Here is a 21,155-nt window from a genome sequence, read left to right on the forward strand (position 1 = left end):
TGCTCGCCAACTTTTGTTCCGATCGGCCTCTGTTAACCTTGTCTAATAAGTGCTCACATTTCATTGGCCAATGGCGGCCATGTTTTTTGAGCTACGCCAATTTCCTTTATAGACATGCGTGGTACCTTGGACCAAGACACTGCATACCAACTTTCAAGTCAATCGGACTGGCAGTCGGGTGGTTATAGCCCTTTTCATGTTTTTTTATGTTATAGCGCCACCAAGTGTTCAATCCTCACAATTCTTTTTACCTTGACCAAAGACTCATCCCATACACAAGTGTACCAAGTTTGGTGAAGATATCTCATTTCGTTCCTGAGTTATAGCCCTTTTAGTAAAATAGGCTCTGTAACAGGCTTCAAACCAGTTGTTCCATTATGCATGGTTACACACACACACACACACACACACACACACACACACACACACACACACACAATGTTTTTGAGATATGTTATTGTGAAAATATCTTTTAATGGTCTATGAGCATGTCACATTTTTTTGTGAAATGCACCACGTTCTAGTATTATTTACTATGATTAACCATGTATCTATAACCATAGATCAATATTAGAGTGTAGTACAATAAAATGAACAGCGGGGGGCAGCAAAAGACCACATATTGGTCATTATTTTCATATGAACTCTGTCATTTTCACCTTTTTAACTGTTATAGAGGCAAATATTGTCCTATCTGTCTGAAAATTGTCATGCTTGTTTGGAGGCATATTACACATGTTCTGACTTGTTTTTAAGAATATTTGAGCATTCATTGAATAGATATAGGCATTTGGGGACACTTGGTCAAGGCCAGACACACACACACTTTTTTAATGCTATGGTCTATAATCATTTCACATAGCTCTTTGTAACTATTAATCAGATTTTTAAAAATGTATTCAGAAACATAGGACTACACACACACATTTTGTTGTAGTTACAGACATTTGAACTTTATGATGTTGCAGTAAACAAAATGTTTCCTGCAAGTCTCCTTCAAGATTCACATTTCTCAATGTGACAATTGTCAATAGTAATACTTAATAGATTAATTTTAACTAAATGTGATAGCAAATGTTAAAATAGTGATTTATTTAAAGCTGAAAATGACTTGTATATCAATATTAGAGTGTAGTACAATAAAATGAACAGCGGGGGGCAGCAAACGACCACTTATTGGCTTAATATACCATTATTTTCATAATTTTCAGCTTTTTAACTGTTATAGAGGCAAATATGGTCCTATCTGTCTGAAAATTTTCATGCTTGTTTAGAGGCATAGTACACATGTTCTGACTTGTTTTTAAGAATATCTGAGCATTCATTGAATAGATATAGGCATTTGGGGACACTTGGTCAAGGCCACATCTTGAAATAACCCAGTTATAGCCATTCAGATGCAAAAGTTTAACTTTTTTTAAAAATAATTATTGCTCTAAAGAGTCCAGAGAATTGTACTGCCCTGGGTTGGTTCTGATCAGGTTGAAAAATCTATGACTAGTTTGCAAAAGTAGGTTATTAACATAATTGTGAATGTTTAAATAACGATTTGATTGACAGTATTAGTTCTTGAGGCAAAGTTGTTCAGTATGAGGAGATCTATCATAATTTATGCATATTATGTGGATGTTTTTAACCCCACCTGATTACAGAGATGGAGAATACCATTTACAGCCAATACAGGCATTTCACCATAGGAATACATGGTTTTCAAAGCTTTTTAACAGTTATAGCGCCACCTATGGTCCGATCTCCATGAAACTTTGCATGCTTTTTCAGCATGTTATGTTACATATACATAATAATTTTCGTGAAGTTTTGAGTTTTCCTTTAGGATTTATATGCTTTTGAGTGTATTTTGCTACGCCCCTCTTCTAAATGACCCTGTTATAGGCATTCAAATGCAAAAGTTCAACTTTTTTTTGATAATTATTGATCTAGAGAGTCCAGAGAATTGTCCTAGACTGGTTTGTTTCCGATCAGACAAAAATCCAGAGACTAGTTCGCAAAAGTAGGTTTTAAACATAATCGCAAATATTTAATGAACGCTTTGATTGACAGCAATGCTTTTAGAGGAAAAGTTGTTCAGTATGAGGAGCCCTATCATATGATGTGTATATTTGGTTGATGTGTGCAACACCACGTGATTACAGAGCCAAAAAACTCGTTAGCGCCAACTAGTGGCCGATTTCTTTCAAAATTTTTACAGACCTCTAAGTCCATGAGTCAAACATGCCCACCGAGTTTCATTCCGATCAGCCTCCGTTAACCTTGTCTTAGAGGTGCTCAAACTTCATTGGCCAATAGCAGCCATGTTTTTTGAGATACGCCAATGTCCTCATAGACATACATGGTACCTTGGACCAAGACACTGCATACCAATTTTCAAGTCAATCGGACTAGCGGTCGGGTCGTTATAGCCATTTTCATGTTTTTTTCGTGTTATAGCGCCACCAAGTGTTCAATCGTCGCGATTCTTTTATCGTGACCCAAGACTCAGTCCATACACATGTGAACAAAGTTTGGTAAAGATATCTCATTTTGTTCTTGAGTTATAGTCATTTTAGTAAAATAGGCTCCTCCCACAACGTTCGTTTTCCGCCCCTTAGCGATCGTGAATAGAAATTTCAACTTTTTTTCAATAATTATTGATATTCAGACTCCAGAGAACATTTCTGCACTGGTTTGGTTCCGATCGGGCAAAAATCCAGGGACTAGTTCGCAAAAGTAGTTTTTTAACAAAATTCAAAATGGCGGAAAATCTATAATGGCGGAAATGAAATCGGAGATATACATTTTTTACGTCAGGTATTCAGCTTTCCAATGATATAAGACACTTGAGTCTACGACATACGGTTTAGGAGTTATGAGCAGTTTTGCGCAATTGATTGCTATAGCGCCACCTATAGGCCAATCTGGCTCATAATTTGATAACCTCTCCTCGATTTTTGTACTACCATCTGACAAAGTTTCAAAGCTCCAGCTTCTACGGTTTGGGCTGCATGATGCGTTTTAGCGGAGAATAATAATAATAATAATAATAATAATAATTAAAGCTGCAAGCAGCATTTAGCGGGGTTCAAGCCTTTAAGGCCTTTAAGCACACAAGCATCAAAAGACATTAAGTTTTATTTAGCAAGATTTTAAACACTGAAATAATAGATGGAAAAGTAAATTTTCAGGCAATATAGGCAATTTACCATAGGAAACATATGGTTTTAAAAGGTTTTTAACAGTTATAGCGCCACCTATGGTCCGAGCTCTATAAAACTTTGCAAGCTTGTTAAGGATCTAATGTCACATATGCCCACCAATTTTCGTGAAGTTTTGAGTTTTCCCTTAGAATATATTAAATGATATGTATATTTCGTGGATGTGTGCAACACCACGTGATTACAGAGCCATAAAACTCATTAGCGCCAACTAGTGGCCGATTTATTTCAAAATTCTTACAGACCTCTAGGGCCATGAGACTTGTCTAATAGGTGCTCAAATTTAATTGGCTGTGGCAGCCATTTTTTTTAAGATACGCCAAAGATAAGCCATTTTGATGTTTTTTCAAGTTATTGTGCCACCAAGTGTTAAATCGTCGTGATTTTTTTTATCGTGACCAAACACTCAGCCTATACACATGTGTACCAAGTTTGGTGAAGATATCTCATTTTGTTCCTGAGTTATATCCCTTTTAGTAAATAGGCTCCCCCCTGAACGATTATTTTTACGCTCCTTAACAACCGTGAATATAAATTTCGACGTTTTATTGATAATTATTGATAATCTGACTCCAGAGAACGTTTTGACACTGGTTTGGTTCCGATCCGGCAAAAAACCTAGGACTAGTTTGCAAAAGTAGTTTTTTGACAAAATGCAAAATGGCGGAAAATATATCATGGCGGAAATGAAATCGGAGATATACGTTTTGTTCGCCATGGACTCACCTTTCCAATGATATAAGACACTTGAGTCTACAACATAGGGTTTAGGAGTTATGAGCCATTTCGCGCTTTTGATTGCTGTAGCGCCACCTATTGGCCAATCGGGTTCATACTCTGACAACATTAGCCTCGATTTTTGTACTACCATCTGATAAAGTTTCAAGTCTCTAGCATTTACGCTTTGGTCTGCACGATCACAGTTTAAATATGATTGAACAATATTAGTTTAGAGGATTAGCCAATGAGTGGTCTTCTGCTGCCATCTGGTGGCAATTTTAGGTAATACGCCATAATATATTTGAAATAAATTAATTTGACAAAATGTAATTGTAAATATTGTAATAGTGACTTTATAATATCTAAATAGGAATTATAGAACATGATAAGTAAATAGTATGACAAAATGACCATTTAAGCCCAGCAGGTGGCAGCAGAGAACCACTCATTGGCTCATTTTCATTTTAAATGTCTGTTTTTCATTTAATGGGCACATTTTCCAAGTTAATGTCTTCAAACGTGCTTAACTCACATGCACATTTTGTTGGAGATATAGATATTTGAAATAAATGATGGGTAACAAATAGCTTATTCCAGGTTTTCCCCTTTAAAACATATTTTCAGGCATTATTTTAATTGTAATTTAATAATTATTGTAAAAACATTAATCAAATGAACAAATTAATTGATAAACATTGACAAAATGTCATTTGCAACATTTATTATAATGATTTTATAAAGTTTAAATATGCTTAGTAAGCAGAATGAACCAATGAGTGGTCTTCTGCTGCCATCTGGTGGCAATTTTAGGTAATACGTTTTTAACATAATTGTGAATAAATAAATAAATAACAATTTGATTGACAGTATTGGTTCTTGAGGCAAAGTTGTTCAGTATGAGGAGATCTACCATAATTTCTGCATATTATGTGGATGTTTTTTACCACACCTGATTACAGAGATGGAAAATACTATTTACAGCCAATACAGGCAATTCACCATAGGGAATACATGGTTTTCAAAGCTTTTTAACAGTTATAGCGCCACCTATGGTCCGATCTCCATGAAACTTTGCATGCTTCTTCAGCATGTTATGTCACATATACATAACAATTGTTGTGAAGTTTTGAGTTTTCCTTTAGGATTTATAGGCTTTTGAGTGTATTTTGCTACGCCCCTCTTCTAAATGACCCTGTTATAGCCATCCAAATGCAAAAGTTCAACTTTTTTTCAATAATTATTGATCTAGAGAGTCCAGAGAATTGTCCTAGACTGGTTTGATTCTGATCGGGCAAAAATCCAGGGACTAGTTCGCAAAAGTAGGTTTTAAACATAATCACAAATATTTAATGAACTATTTGATTGACAGCAATAGTTCAAGAGGCAAAGTTGTTCAGTATGAGGAGATCTATCAAATGATATGCATATTTCGGGGATGTGTACAACACCACGTGATTACAGAACCTCAAAACTCGTTAGCGCCAACTAGTGGCCGATTTCTTTCAAAATTCTTACAGACCTCTAAGACCATGAGTCAAACATGCCCATCGAGTTTCGTTATGATCGGCCTCTGTTAACCTTGTCTAATAGGTGCTCAAATTTAATTGGCTGTGGCGGCCATGTTTTTTGAGATACGCCAATTTCCTCATAGACATATATGCTACCTTGGACCAAGACACTGCATACCAATTTTCAAGTCAATTGGACTAATGGTCAGGTGGTCATAGCCTTTTTCATGTTATTTTCATGTTATAGCGCCACCAAGTGGCCAATCGTCGAGATTGTCTTATCGTGACCAAAGACCACGCCCTTACATATGTGTACCAAATTTGGTGAAGATATCTTATTTTGATCTAGAGTTATAGCCTTTTTAGTAAAATAGGCTCCGCCCTGAACATCAATTTTAAGCCCCCTAACAACCGTGAATCCAAATTATGACTTTTTTTCAATGATTATTAATAGTCAGACGCCAGAGAACATTTTGGCACTGGTTCGGTTCTGATCGGACAAAAAACCTAGGACTAGTTCGCAAAAGTAGTTTTTTGACAAAATTCAAAATGGCGGAAAAATTTGCATACCGGAAATGAAATCGGAGATATACGTTTTTTATGTCAGGTATTCAGCTTTCCAATGATATAAGACACTTGAGTCTACAACATACAGTTTAGGAGTTATGAGCAGTTTTGCGCAATTGATTGCTATAGCGCCACCTATAGGCCAATCGGGGTCATAATTTGATAACCTCTCCTCGATTTTTGTACTACCTATTGGCCAAGTTTCAAGTCTCTAGCCCTTACAGTTTGGTCTGCACGATGCGTTTTAGGTCTGAATAATAATAATAATAATAATAATAATAATAAAAATCAGCACAAATACAATAGGTGTTCAGCACTTCGTGCTTGAACCCCTAAAAATCAATACAATTACAATAGGGTTTCAGCACTTCGTGCTTGAACCCCTAATAATAAAAATCAGCACAAATACAATAGGTGTTCAGCACTTCGTGCTTGAACCCCTAATTACAAACTTAATTTAAGGCACTATTTAACTAATAGATGTCACTATACTTTCTCAGATGATTGATTACATTAAGAACCACAAATATTTTGCATTACAAGTTTTCTGAAATGCAATGTTTAAATACGCAAATGAAGCATTATCTAATTAAATATGCACTAATTTACATAATTTTTTTTTTTTCATTTTGTTGATATACTGTGTCAAAGGATGTCTACTTTGTATATATATTTTGTATCACTGCATAAATCATAAAATGCTGTCAACAGCCAGAATATATATACACATGCGAACACTTATCCTCATAAAAAACGTAAACTTTCCTTTAATCCCCCCTATTCTAGTTGATGATACTCTAAGCAATGTCTGAAACTTTGTATTTTGAGCACTTCTCGTGTTTGTTCGAGATTAATCACGTGCTGTATTTCTCAATTGTAAGTCGCTTTGGATAAAAGCGTCTGCTAAATGAATAAATGTAAAATTTTCACCATGTTTTTAGTAATAACATCTTGATAAATGAACAAACCACTGCAAAAATCTTCAGCATATTCAGTAAATAGGAATACAACTGGAAAGTTTAGTGTATGCAAGTGCACAAAAAAAAAACTTTTTTTTCAGAAAACAGCCTTTAAGATACACTATATTGCCAAAAGTTTTGAGATGCCTGCCTGTACATGCACATGAACTTTAATGACATCCCATTCTTTATCTGTAGGGTTTAATATGGAGTTGGCTCAGCCTTTGCAGCTATAACAGCTTCAACTCTTCTGGTAAGGCTTTCCACAAACTGTTTCCACAAAGTTGGGTGCATGAAATTGTCCAAAATGTCTTGGTATGCTGAAGCATTAAGAGTTCCTTTCACACACAGCCCCACACCATAATCACCACTCCACCAAACTTTAAACTTGGCACAATGCAGTCAGGCAAGTACCGTTCTCCTGGCAACCGCCAAACCCAGACTCGTCCATCGGATTGCCAGACAGAGAAGCGTGATTCGTCACTCCAGAGAACACGTCTTCACTGCTCTAGAGTCCAGTTGCGGCGTGCTTTACACCACTGCATCTGACACTTTGCATTGCACTTGGTGATGTAAGGCTTGGATGCAGCTGCTCGGCCATGGGAACCTATTCCATGAAGCTCTCTACGCACTGTTCTTAAGCTAATCTGGAGGCCCCACAAAGTTTGGAGGTCTGTAGCTATTGACTCTGCAGAAAGTTGGAAAATTTCTGTGCACAGTGCACCTCAGCATGTGCTGACCTCGCTCTGTGATTGTATGTGGCCTACCACTTCGTGGCTGAGTTGCTGTTCCCAATTGCTTCCACTTTGTTATAATACCACTAACAGTTGACCATGAAATATTTAGTAGTGAGGAAATTTCACGAATGGACTTATTGCACAGGTGGCAAACTATCACGGTACCACGCTTGAATTCACTGAGCTCCTGTGAGCGACCCATTCTTTCACAAATGTTTGTAGAAGCGTCTGCATGCCTTGGTGCTTGATTTGATACACCTGTGGCCATGGAAGTGATGGCCACCTGAATTTCAATGATTTGTCCCAATACTTTTGGCAATATAGTGTATGTATTGTAATTGAATACTACAGCCACAAATAGAGAGTGTATTTTGGATTTTTTTTTTCCCCACTGAAAAGTCTCATTATGAAAAAACGAAATCTCAAAATTGACCAGTGCATGAAAAAAAACAATGTTTTGCCTGAAAGCTACAGATAAAGTATACTCACTTATCATTGTAATAATGACCTCTGGCTACAGCATGTATTGTAGCGGGTATAAGTGGGAAACCTGTTTTTTTTAAAAGATAGGGATTAAAAAGAGTTAGATTTAGGTTTTTTTTTCAATCAGTGCTGTAAATAAAATGCTTTGATTTATTCGAAAACTCACCCCATCCAAGAAGGTAGTACCACATTAAATGCTGTTTTTCAGCAAACACTGCCACAACAATGAGTGTGTGCAAGTAAATCCCTTCACAAAGCATCCAGAAGTAGTTGCATCCAAAGATGTACAGATGGATAAATTGTGATACTTTGCAGCTGATCTGAATAAAACAGCACAAACAGTTAAGCATGATTAGCACAGCAGCTTTACATTTTTTCTTCTCTCGCTTTCTCCTTTAAATGATCAAAGGAAAATACTGCCTTCAATTATTCACCCTTTTGCTCCATAACCCGCAAGCCTGCATACTATGGCAAGAGATGCAAAATTATTCAAAAATTTCTCCTATTGAGCTCCACAGGGGGGAAAATTCCAAAGAAAGAAAATTCAACTCACAGTGAAGGTGTTTGCGAGTCGACCTGGCATGGGGGAAGAGAGCATCCTAAATGTGCTTGTGTTAATGGTTTTATGACACATCAAAACATTTCTGGTGATTCCTTGGATTCACACACAAAAACATCTTATACTGATTTAGTGTATATAAATTATTTCACTTGTGTACTTTACTTGTCGAATTTTTTCGAATCCTGTGTGTGTGTTTGTGTGTGTGTGTGTGTGTGTGTGTGTGTGTGTGTGTGTGTGTGTGTGTGTGTGTGTGTGTGTGTGTGTGTGTGTGTGTGTGTGTGTGTGTGTGTGTGTGTGTGTGTGTGTGTGTGTGTGTGTGTGTGTGTGTGTGTGTGTGTGTGTGTGTGTGTGTGTGTGTGTGTGTGTGTGTGTGTGTGTGTGTGTGTGTGTGTGTGTTGCAAATGAACAAATACACATTTGACTTCAAAATAAGTAAAATAAGAAACATTCTAAACATTTATACATTTGTATGGCACAAAAGCAAGGCATGCTTATTTTCTTTGAATAAAACTTTTACTTAATTGTATTCTTTAATTTCTTTAATTGTTTATTCAAGGGGTGATTTTAAAAACTAAAAATTCTTAAATAAAGCATTATAAGATGTTTTTGTGTGTGAATCCAGATAATCACCAGAAATGTTTTGATGATGGCTCATTCTAGACAAAACAACTGTCGTAAAAAACATTAACACAAGCACATTTAGGATCCTTCACTGTGAGTTGAATGGTTTTGATTCCTTGTCTTTTTAACACTGCCGAAGTTGGCAAACACAGATACAGATGTTCCAGAAAAGGACATCCCCAAACATAACACCTTTTCTTATCGAGAAGAAAATAGAACGGGCGTGTAGGCACCAACATTAACCTATAGTTCAGGTACTACTGATCCTACTGAGATGCGCGCACACACACACACACACACACACACACACACACACACACACACACACACACACACACACACACACACACACACACACACACACACACACACACACACACACACACACACACACACACACACACACACACACACACACAGTTGTTCTAATAATAACATGCCCAGACAAGATATTTACATTGATAGGGTAAATGGTCTTCCTGATTGTCTTGACTCAAATATTTTGACTCAATTAACATATATAGTATTGATCAAACATTGCTGATCCTACTGATGTGTCGACATAACGTAACACTTGCTTGGGTGTCTTTTAATCGCCACAATCAAAGGAAACATGGTCATAGACATAACACACGTTTGCCCCTCCAGACTGGAAATCAATAAATCAATCATCAAGAGTCATAAATCACTCAAAAGTGACACAACGTTTATGTTAATATTACTTAAGTTACTGTCAGTACACACTTACTGGGTTTCGCTGAACCAATTCCTGGTTGTTTGCCACCGCTGTTAACCAAATGATCGTGATGATGGAGTTTAATACAAAGGAAAAGAAAAGGTTTTTGTGTAAGGTAATTCTCTGGCAGCTCAAACTCCTATAAGCACAAAAAAGACACGTGAAATCATTGTGATAAGCATTAAAACAAGAATACAATAGAGAGACAAATGCACTTACTTGAAATGGAAGAATATGCCAAGTGAGATGAGCAAAGATGTTAAAGAGAGCCCTTGACCAATTAACGCCAAGTAGAACAAGTTCATTGCGGTCTGCAATCACACAAACAATACAGTCGTGAAGTGATTATACTACAAGCCCATTCAAACGTGTGTTTATATTCATCTCAAGTGTTTGTGTTTATGCTCATACCCTTCGTCCTTCAGTAGTGTGCAAATTACATCTGGTGAAATTTGTCCATGTGCGGTTACTCTCAGGATGCGAGAACCACTGCCCACTTTCTGTACATATTTTGGAGACCATTTCTGCAGAGGTAGATCAATATATGTTACTGAGAGAAGAATCAGTATTATCAAGATATGGAGTCCAGACATGGTGAAAAGCTTTATTCATTAGTAAAGTAAAGCTTTTCACCATGTCTGATAATATTGGCTTTTCTTAACATTTTGAGGTATGGAATGTCATACTCCTCTTATTTATTTAATATTTTATTACATTTATTTAAAGGTTCAGTGTGTAGTGTATGTATGACGATCTATTGACAGAAATGCTATATAATATACATAACTATGTTTTAAGTATAAAGTATAAAGACCTTACATAATGTACTCTTATGTTTTTATTACCTTTGAATGAGCCATTTCTATCTCCCCTTACAGTGAAATCGCAATTTTGCGCCGTCATCTTTCTACAGTAGCCCTAAACGGACAAAATTCTCTACAGAGCGCTAGTCACTCTCTGCTCTCTCCGACGACAACATTTTTGTCTTATGTTGGCCCCCATAGCTTCCCTATGTGCTCCGAAAGGGAGGGGGGGATGCAATTCACAACCTCACCGCTAGATTACGCTAAAAATCACACACTGCACCTTTAAGAAAGTGTATAAGGCAAGTGAGCAGAAAGTGCTCAGACTGACCTTTATACAGGTTAAAGAAACCTTATACTGATCTCTAACATTCACCTGTAGGGTCAAAGTCCTGGAAATAGTCAGGGCAGTGTTGCTCGGAGGTGATGCCAGCGTCTGTATCGTCCCAACACAACCATCCATCCCAGGTCCTGTTGCACACTGGGCCAGCTGAATATAGAAAAAAGCCCAAAACATTTATTGGTTTCTATGGAGACTGGGAAACCGTAACTTCCTGTTATTTTCATTATCACTATTCTTAGTTCTATCTGCCTGTTCCTAAATCTAGCCCACAATGCGCTATTGGTGTGCCGCAGCCTATGGAGAGTTTTCCAAATCAGTCATTGTTGTGTCTTGTTTAGGATGCAGCCTAGGAGTAGGCAGCCCACAAGGTTTTGGAACAGATCTAATATTTCACAGCTGTCCTGCCACCCTATGGGGCCAAATGCAATCTCCCTAACAATGAATAAATGAGTCACCTGAGGCTTTGTGTGTTCTTGCTGTACTAATTAGACAGGATGACAAAAAATTGATGTCACAGTTTGCAATATATATGAGGGGCTTGCTGAAAATTGCGTTGAATAATTACTATTATTATATATTACACATTTAGCAGGACATATTTGTGCTACAGTGCTTGCTGTAAAAAGTGCAAAAGCAAAAGAGTTATGGCTAGATTGGACTGGATTGAAGCTGCTGTGTCATTTCTGTACCAAACCTAATTGTAGAATGAATTTCTGTAAAGGGTTTTAACATTGAAAAAGTTATACAAATCATATTTGTCAAGATTTGTCAGGATTATCTTGTCAAAACTCTAATATGTGAAGTGTCTATACCTGTTCTGTCTTGATTGTTGTCCATCATGATCTTCTGATAGCACTCAAACTGTGCAGTCACAATCTTGTTTCTGGTAACACTGATGTCATGGTACACATTTTGAGGATGTTGTTGCTGGCTTTCGTTCACCTCAGGACTGGCTAGAACAATGAACTACATACAGCAGGCACATTAAGAAAGTCATGTCTAAGAGCAGGCTAATTTCACAAGCTTTTTTTATTAGCTGTAAGAGGCAGGTACAGCCTTATGTGACACTATAAGCAGAGTTTCATGCTTTGTGGAAACTTTTAAATGTATAGATTGTATTGTTTTCCCTACCCCAGAGTGTAAAAACAACTGTAGTTGAAACATATGCTAAATACCTAATCTAATCTGTCCTAGGGACAGATTTACTAACAGCTTGCACTAGCGCAAACCCTAAGCGTTAAAAAACTACTGACAGGATTTACTAAAGACACAAAGTGAAAAGTTAACACTGAAAAGGGGTGTCTGACCTCATTGCATATGCATTTGTTAGAGTTTTCCTTTCAGACGCAAAAATGTATGGGAGGAGAGTATTTAAATGAATCACGCAAGGTGATTTACTAAGGTTTGCGCTAGTCAATTTACTGGTATTTGCGCCATTATTTATTTACCACTTCAAAAAAAGCTTGTCTTAAACCAGACGCTAATTTGCACTGCTCTTGATAGATTGCGTTGGTCATTATGGAAACGTTCTGGCTGCGTCTATGTTCTATAATTTGCACGTTGTCATTAGATCACAAGCAGAGATTTCCACTCACATCTGTGCTTTTTTTGTAATTGCGCTCTCACGCTAATTTGCCCTGTTTAGTAAACCCTCTTATTGTATTTCAGTTACACATAATGTACCATTAGACATTTACCCATCAAAGACATTTCCCTATATTGTAATAGAGAGCTGCAGGGATGACATATTTTTGTAGGTCAAAACCCGGAAATTAGTAAGCATTTTAGCACTCCGGTTCCAACATCCTGAAGTCAATGGGAGATTTGAATGGGTTTTTAGTTAAATGCCTGAAATATGGTATGTAACACAAACTCAAGATATTTTCATGCATTATTCTACAACATCTACAACATCAGTAATACTCCCAGATTATTTTTTAATAGCTTTTACATGTCTTGAAAAATGCGGTTGCTAACAAGTGGCTAAATGGGATTACAGACGTTGTCGGGGCATTAAACGTCAAAACGCTGAACAGGTAAACTCATCTACTCACTCGTCTGCTTTTACATCCTCATTGTGCTTATAATCACACTCTTGCAAGCTATTGACTTGAGAATGCTTTTTAAGTAAAGACTAAAGAGTTGTCGGAAGCTTAATGGAGGTGATGTTGAAATCATGTGACAGTGGTATGGTGGTAGTTTGCGTATAGCCTACGTTTAGCTTTTTATTTCGACAAAACTTGTAAGAATTATAAACTAGTGTTGGTCGCTTTTTTTCTGCAATAGTATAAAAGCCACTGGGAAAATCCTATTGCGTATTTGTCGAGGGAACCAGGTTAATGCTTCCTTCCGGGTTGGCCTAAAAAATATGTAATCACTGCAGCACTTTTATATTTTAAAGCTACAGCAATATTATAGATGTTTATAAAAATGATGTGGCAAATATTCTTTCACCTCAGAGACAGATCCCAGCAGAAACAGACAAATCGTCCAGTCGCTAGCTGTCATCTTCTTTGGCGTTTCCAGTGACCCGCTATCGATCTGCAAGGAAGGTAACATCAATAAAACACTGTGCACAGTTCTAAGGGCTCTTATGCTGTTACTGACCCAAACAGAAGTACTTGTCTTCTTTTCAAGCCAATTGCAAACATAGACCTGCACTAGCTACACATAAACATAGACATATGCACAGAATACGCACTCATTGTCTCTGATGGTTACTGTAGCATTGATTAAGAATATGTGGAAGCTAGGCTGGCATAATATAACTAAAACAATTATATGTTTATACTGTATAAACACGTTTAAAACATTTTTGTGTGTGTGTTGATGCAAATTAATCATGAAATCAGAGTTCTGTAAAAATTCACTGAAAACGTATTCACATCACTTGCCCTGCGTCCTCATATGACACAAATAAAATAAAATAATTGCAATATTTACAATGTTGCTTTATTATATCACCAGCAAAATCATTGTGAATATAACTTGAATATTCACTACTGATCCCTACGTAGCAGGGCTATTTTTCATAGTTTGTCAGGTCAAGCACGCACGCACTTTAGATTTAGTGGTTTCTTTAAAACCCATTGCTGAAGAACAGTTTAGAAGAACGGACTCTCACAATACACTTATCTATTGCGTAAAAAGAGTATCTAATGTGGAGCAAAGATCCCTGATATTACTAAATAATGTCCCTCGACTGCTCACATGGAAGGTATGGCATGTCTTCAGGTCTGTTTGGACTTGCGCTATACTCATATTGGGTCACACTCTTGCAGGAGCATGAGGAAAGCAAAAGGGGGTATTGCAAATTAGAAACAGATGGTGAAAACCAGTCGTGATGTTACTCACAATGCATCATATCATGAAACTGCACTGGCAGATCCCAAGGACCCCTGCTTGTAGCTGCGTCATTGGCTGAAATAATGGTGTTTACTTTTCCATTCGAGGGAATAAACATGCAGGTTAGAGCCTTTGTGAGCCGTTCTGTGGGCTGGTTGCACTGATACTGATATCCGCATTATTTTATCTTCTGTTGATATCTGCACTACTTGAACAAACAGCTATTTTTCCCTTGCCAATGCAGCCTTTTGAGTACAACCACATGGGAAGAAAATAAATGCGTCTCATGGTCATTTTAACCGCTTGAGTTTGAAACAGATAAATTAGCTAAGTACTCACGGGACAAGACGATGTGGAGGAAATTCAGCCTGCGCTTCTCTATAAGATATGTTAACATACAAATAGCTACTTTTTTCAATGCAATACCATCCTGTATGTACTGTACAACCTCTAAACTTTACTACCCGTGACTGTGTACAGTGCTGATGCAAGTTGCCATCTTTCTCTAACCAATGATGAGATCACAAGGTTCAACAAAAATGCCACCATTACAATCAAATCACATAATTAAAAAGACGCACCCCATTTATGTATTTGACACCAACTTTTTTCTGTGTGAAATGTTGAAAAAATCAGGCAATCGGTGTGTTCGGACACAGTTAATTCCTACAGGATATGTAACGTGATGAATAAGGCCGATTCAGAAAATGTACTTCAATAATTTACAGTTAATTAAGTTGAAGTTGAAATGGTGGATTAGGAAACAGCACTTTCTGTCACATGTCCAAGCTGAACCTACTTCAATGCTAGTAAAGGACAGAAATGTATCTGTACTGATGCATTGCTAATTCTATTTCTGATTAAAAAGAAGAAGAAGAAGACATGGGTATCTTTTTTTCCATACTTAATAAAGTTAACATCACAGTGAAAAACACATCACTTTTGGCTTTTACACAGTTGTGGCAAAGGTATTGTAGCGCCGGCCTTTAGCCAGCATGCTTTGCAGATAGGCTTTAACTGACTGGATAACTCCCCTAGTCAATAAATGTGGGCAAAACGGGATTGGGGGAGTGTTTATACTGTAGTTACATCTCAATATGGCAAATTGGAAATGAAATGTAAAGTTAAATAGCAGTAGTGGAGGTCTGCCATTATTACTGTATGCATTAGGGTGTGAATAATTAAATCTGAATTATGAATTATTATTTTGAATTATTGCCAAAGTATACGTTATGTTATGACAAGATATTGTGACCGTTATGTTCTGTGTAATTGCACTAGAGGGCACTAGTGAGTACAAGGTGGGAGAAGAGAGGGAGAAAGAAGAGAGAAGCGAGATAGTCATGGTTAATGTGTACTCGTAAAGTAGTGTGAAATAAAGAAGTTAAAATCAATATACTTACCTCGTCTTTATACTGAAGTACTTACATAGTCTTACGGGACACAACATTGGCGACGATGGCGAGTCTTCCCACACCTGCTCCGTTCCTGCCATGTGCTTCTGATCCACCGATACCCTTCTGCACGTGGAAACTAATTTTCGAGAACTACATGCTGGCTATTAACGCGTCAGGAGATTCCTGGACACCTGCTCGAAGACGCGCAGTCCTTTTACATTGCTTGGGGACAGAAGGACAACGTATTTTTTACACCTTGCAAAATACGGGTACGACTTATGACGACGCAATGTCCGCTTTGGAAGCGCATTTCGTTCCGAAAGTCAACGTTGTTGTTGCACGTCACCAGTTCAGACAGAGAGCTCAACGTGCGGATGAAACGATTGCACAATACACTTCAGCGCTACGAGAATTGGCAGTCAATTGTGCTTATGGTACAGTAGAGGAAGAAATGATCCGGGATCAGCTCATCGAGAAAGCGTACGCTACAACAGTGCGCGAGAAACTTCTAATGGATCAGCCCGCTTCGTTGGAGGCTGCTGTAACTGTTGCATGCCAGATTGCACAAGCCTTACACAACGCAAATTTACTTCGAGATATTGCTCCGGTACAGGCGGTGAGTTCAAAGACTTCTCATTACCGATCGACTACAAAGGACAGACCTAAAACTACTACTAAGCCTACTGCGTCACAGCGTACTTGTTACAGATGTGGCTCTAATAAGCATTTGGCAAATGCATCGGATTGTCCAGCATCTAAAGCTAAATGCAATTCATGTGGCAAACCAGGACATTTTGCGAAAGTATGCCGTTCGACAACTTCCGTGCGTGCAGTTCTGCCCGAAGTACAAATATGCAATATGAACTGTGTAAATTCTGATGACAGGATTAAGTGTTGTGTGCACATTTCTACTGACACAGGCCAGTATAGGGAGATCGAGTTTGTCGTGGATACAGGCTCTGCAGTTTCGATTTTGCCAGAGACTTTGTACAGGCATTATTTCAGTACATCTCCACTGTCTGCGCCGAGTGTTCAATTGGTCACGTACATGAGAGGACACATTCCAGTTCTAGGATGTCTCACAGCTAATGTGTCATTACATGGAGTATCTGCTACCGTTCCACTCTACGTTGTGGAAAACGGAACTGCCTTATTAGGCATGGATGTTCTTAAAGCACTGAAATGTACAATTAGCCATGACTGTACTGTTACTGTTTCTACTACCTCTGCTTCAGTACACAGTGTTGCAAATGCTGACCCCGTGGGGTGTGTGAAGGGCTTCGTGCACAAGGTCAAAGCTCGTGATGATGCAGTTCCAGTTCAACAAAAACTCAGACGACTTCCCTTTTCTGTGTGTAATGCAGTTTCAGAGGAACTACAATCTCTGCTGAATCAAGGGATTATTGAGCGAATCGATGCTTCCCCCTGGGTTTCACCAATAGTAGTCACTACAAAGAAAGGAGGGAAAATTAGACTGTGTGTTGACCTTCGAGAACCGAACAAAGCACTAATAGTTGACACACATCCATTACCCCACATGGATGAGCTGTTGAGTGAGTTAAGGGGTGCAGCTATATTTTCAACTATTGATCTAACATGCGCGTACCATCAACTACCCTTACATGCTGACAGCCGTGACTACACTGCCTTTATTACGCATGAGGGTCTTTTCAGATTCTGTCGTGTTCCTTACGGATTAGCTTCGGCTCCTTCAGCATTCCAGAAAATGATGGAGACGGTGCTAAAAGGCGTTCCAGGCGTGAGAAACTATTTGGACGATATAATAGTCTATGCCACTTCACAGATTGAACATGACAAAACTCTCCACACTGTCATTCAGAAACTGACAGATGCTGGTCTGACACTGAATATGCAGAAATGCACATTCAACCGAACGTCCCTCAAATTCCTGGGTCACGTGATCTCAAAGGAAGGAATTCTACCAGACACTGCTCACATCGAAGCTATAGTCGATGCTCCTACCCCACATGATGTCTCGTCTCTTCGTTCATTCCTTGGATTGATCTCGTGGTATAGTAAATTCTTCCCAAACTTTGCCACGGAGGTGGAACCGTTACGTGCTCTCCTGAGAAATGCTCCTGAAACTTTGTTTGAATGGACTGCAGAAGCAGACCGCTGTTTTAACAAACTGAAAGCTGTGTTGGTGGAGAGCCCAGTGCTTGCACTTTTTGACCCTTTACTTCCTACTATTGTGTCAACTGATGCTTCGGACTATGGTCTTGGGGGAGTACTGACACAACTCCATGCAGATGGTGTAGAACGCACGGTTGCTTTCGCTTCACGTACGCTTAGCGCGGCCGAGAGAAAATACTCTACAGTGGAAAAAGAGGCTTTAGCTTGCATGTTTGCTGTTGAGAAATGGCGCCCGTACTTATGGGGTCATCACTTTACGTTACGTACGGACCACAAAGCATTAACTACCTTGCTGGCTACAAAAGGAATCGGACGTGCTGGAATGAGAGTAGCCAGGTGGTCAGCCCGGTTGCTGTGTTTTTCGTATGACATTGAATACCGCCCTGGTGCTCAAAACCAGGCCGCAGATTGCTTATCAAGAATACCCTTACCAGTGACGACTGAACTCACGGAAGAACCAGAAATGGTTGCCGCGGTCTTTTCCGGGTTACGTTCTGTGTCCATGGAGGACTTTACAAAAGCTTCTGAATCTTGTCCTGAGCTGAGTGTACTTAGAACGCAAATACTGAAGGGCTGGCCGCACAAAAAGAAGGATGTAGATCCAGCTCTATCATAATTTTTTTTCATTCGTGATGAACTGTCCATATACAACGGATTGATCATGCGAGGTGAACATCGAGTCATTGTTCCTGTCGCTCTTCGTTCAAATCTGGTGAAACTGGCTCACGAAACACACCAAGGTTTGGTCAGAACCAAACAAAGGTTACGTGAACTGTACTGGTGGCCGAAAATGGATTCGTTGGTTCACTCAGTGATTTCAACCTGCCTTACTTGTCAACTCAATGACAAATCTGCAAAAACTGCGCCTGCTCCATTACAACCTGTAGATTTGCCGGATGGACCTTGGCAAAAACTGGGTCTTGATATCGTCGGACCTTTTGAACATGCTGCATCAGGCTGTCGTTTCGCAATTTCAGTGGTGGACTATTACAGCAAATGGCCAGAAGTAGCTTTTTCTTCACATGTCACTACTGAGGTTGTTACTTCTTTCTTACACTCTGTGTTTGCACGAGAAGGAAACCCTTTGTTTATTGTTACAGACAATGGACCTCAGTCCCTATCTTCAGCTTTTTCGGATTTCCTTTCTGAACGTGGTATCAAACACCTACGTACAAGTGTGTATCATCCACAAGGAAATGGTGCAGTTGAACGCTGGAACAGAGTGCTGAAAGAGTGTATCTTATCTGCGGAGCAAATGAGAAAAGCGTGGAGACCGTCAGTAGTTGAGTTTCTTCAGAGTTACCGTGCTACTCCTCATGCTACTACCGGTGTATCCCCATCTGAACTTTTGCATAACCGGAAAATGAGAACGAAGGTAGACATTTTTCCTGTGAGGGGGAAAAGTGACAAATGTGCTGGTGTACGAGATGCTGTCAAGGAAAGACAGGAAAAAAGTAAGAAATACACAGACAGGAAGAGGAGAGCCAAACCTGTTTCTTTCAAGGTGGGGGAACAAGTAAGAATCAGAAAGCCAGAGCATGTTCCTAAAGGAAGTCCTAAGTATACTTTACCGTTGTCGATTCGAGAAAAGATTGGACCAAGTTCATTCTTGCTTAGCGATGGAAAGAAATGGAATGGACTGAGACTGACTAAATTTCCAGATCAAACTGAAAAAACTGTCCAGGGATCAAAACCGCCTGCTCAAAGCTGTCCAATCACTCCCAGGAGGAGTGAAAGAGTCGTTAAACCACCAGTGTGGATGAAAGACTTCATAAAGTAGAAGTCTAAAGACAACATGATTGTGAAAAAGTATTGTGAAAAAAAAAGGTGAAAATCACATGTACTTGTTCTATTCTGTTAAAGTACTGGATTGGTATTTAGAGTGATATGTCTAATTAATGCTGTTTAGGTTAATCAAGAGATTTGAAGTTTTACAATTGTTATGCTGATGTCTTAAACAACATATTGCCTTATGGGTTACATACTGAATAAGTCACCTACTGACTTTATGTAAGGGGGGAATGTTATGTTCTGTGTAATTGCACTAGAGGGCACTAGTGAGTACAAGGTGGGAGAAGAGAGGGAGAAAGAAGAGAGAAGCGAGATAGTCATGGTTAATGTGTACTCGTAAAGTAGTGTGAAATAAAGAAGTTAAAATCAATATACTTACCTCGTCTTTATACTGAAGTACTTACATAGTCTTACGGGACACAACAACCATGAATTAAGAACTCTTTCCATGACTTAATATATGAGCCTGTTTATTAATTTGTTTAATAGTTTTAAGTTAATCTTGGCCACATATTAGTAATGTGTTCCTTTGTTTTAGGTAAAATATAATGAAAACTCTTATGATAACTAGTGTCCACACTGTAGGTAATGTTCTGTTTATTCTAGCATGCATTGTAGTTTTGTTTTATTAACATAAATGCAATGCACATTTTTAAAGTCGGATGGAATATGATTGGCTGATTGTCCCTGACTATAAGGGGTGTGAAGATACCCTCATGTCATGATTCGATTCATATCACGATACTGAACTCACGATACGATATTATTGCGATACTCCAAGACATGGTAAAAGGTTAACAAAAAATATACTGTTAAATAAAATGCTAATTTTGGTAGTACATTACGGGTGGAAATGAATAGGCTTGGACTTGGTACTGGTAACCCAAGGACAATGGTGACACCAGAATAACAATATTCATGATCCCTGAAGCTAAAAATACAGAATTATTTCAGACGAATATGCTTGGACTTTGTCACTGACTGGATGTATTTAAAATAATTTAGGCCACTTTTTACTGGTAACATAAGACATTTGGCATTATCAGGACCCACGAATATTCCCCCATTGCATTATTTTACATTATATTCAACATTATTTTTAGTAGTTTAATGTAGTACTGACACCAAACCCTTAAACTAGAATTTTTTCTCACACATTCATTTTCATTTTGGGTGAACTATACACAATACAGATTGTCACTATCCATGATACATAT

The 21,155-nt window shown here is 38.4% G+C and overlaps 2 protein-coding genes across 3 annotated transcripts in view; both read right to left on the minus strand.

Annotated features, from left to right (window-relative positions):
- tfpia (tissue factor pathway inhibitor a) overlaps positions 1–21,155 on the minus strand; it is a 1,059,262-nt gene that overhangs the window by 972,695 nt on the left and 65,412 nt on the right. The gene's annotated exons all lie outside the window — the stretch shown is intronic.
- Positions 1–21,155, minus strand: part of calcrla (calcitonin receptor-like a) — a 56,110-nt gene that overhangs the window by 14,063 nt on the left and 20,892 nt on the right. Inside the window, exons 1-9 of one of the 2 annotated variants that reach the window (XM_079821890.1) lie at positions 17,218–17,234; positions 13,706–13,792; positions 12,064–12,217; positions 11,285–11,398; positions 10,517–10,629; positions 10,325–10,416; positions 10,118–10,244; positions 8,353–8,506; positions 8,193–8,253 (exon numbers count right to left, since the gene is read on the minus strand). In XM_079821890.1, coding sequence (XP_079678016.1) covers positions 8,193–8,253; positions 8,353–8,506; positions 10,118–10,244; positions 10,325–10,416; positions 10,517–10,629; positions 11,285–11,398; positions 12,064–12,217; positions 13,706–13,759 — 869 coding nt within the window. In that variant the 5' untranslated portion in view covers positions 13,760–13,792; positions 17,218–17,234. Of the gene's footprint in view, positions 1–8,192; positions 8,254–8,352; positions 8,507–10,117; positions 10,245–10,324; positions 10,417–10,516; positions 10,630–11,284; positions 11,399–12,063; positions 12,218–13,705; positions 13,793–17,217; positions 17,235–21,155 lie in introns of those variants that run through there. The other variant, XM_079821889.1, reaches the window with a different exon arrangement.

Source organism: Gobio gobio (genome assembly GCF_949357685.1).
Source record: "Gobio gobio genome assembly, chromosome: 7".
In the NCBI taxonomy this organism is placed as follows: Eukaryota; Metazoa; Chordata; class Actinopteri; order Cypriniformes; family Gobionidae; genus Gobio; species Gobio gobio.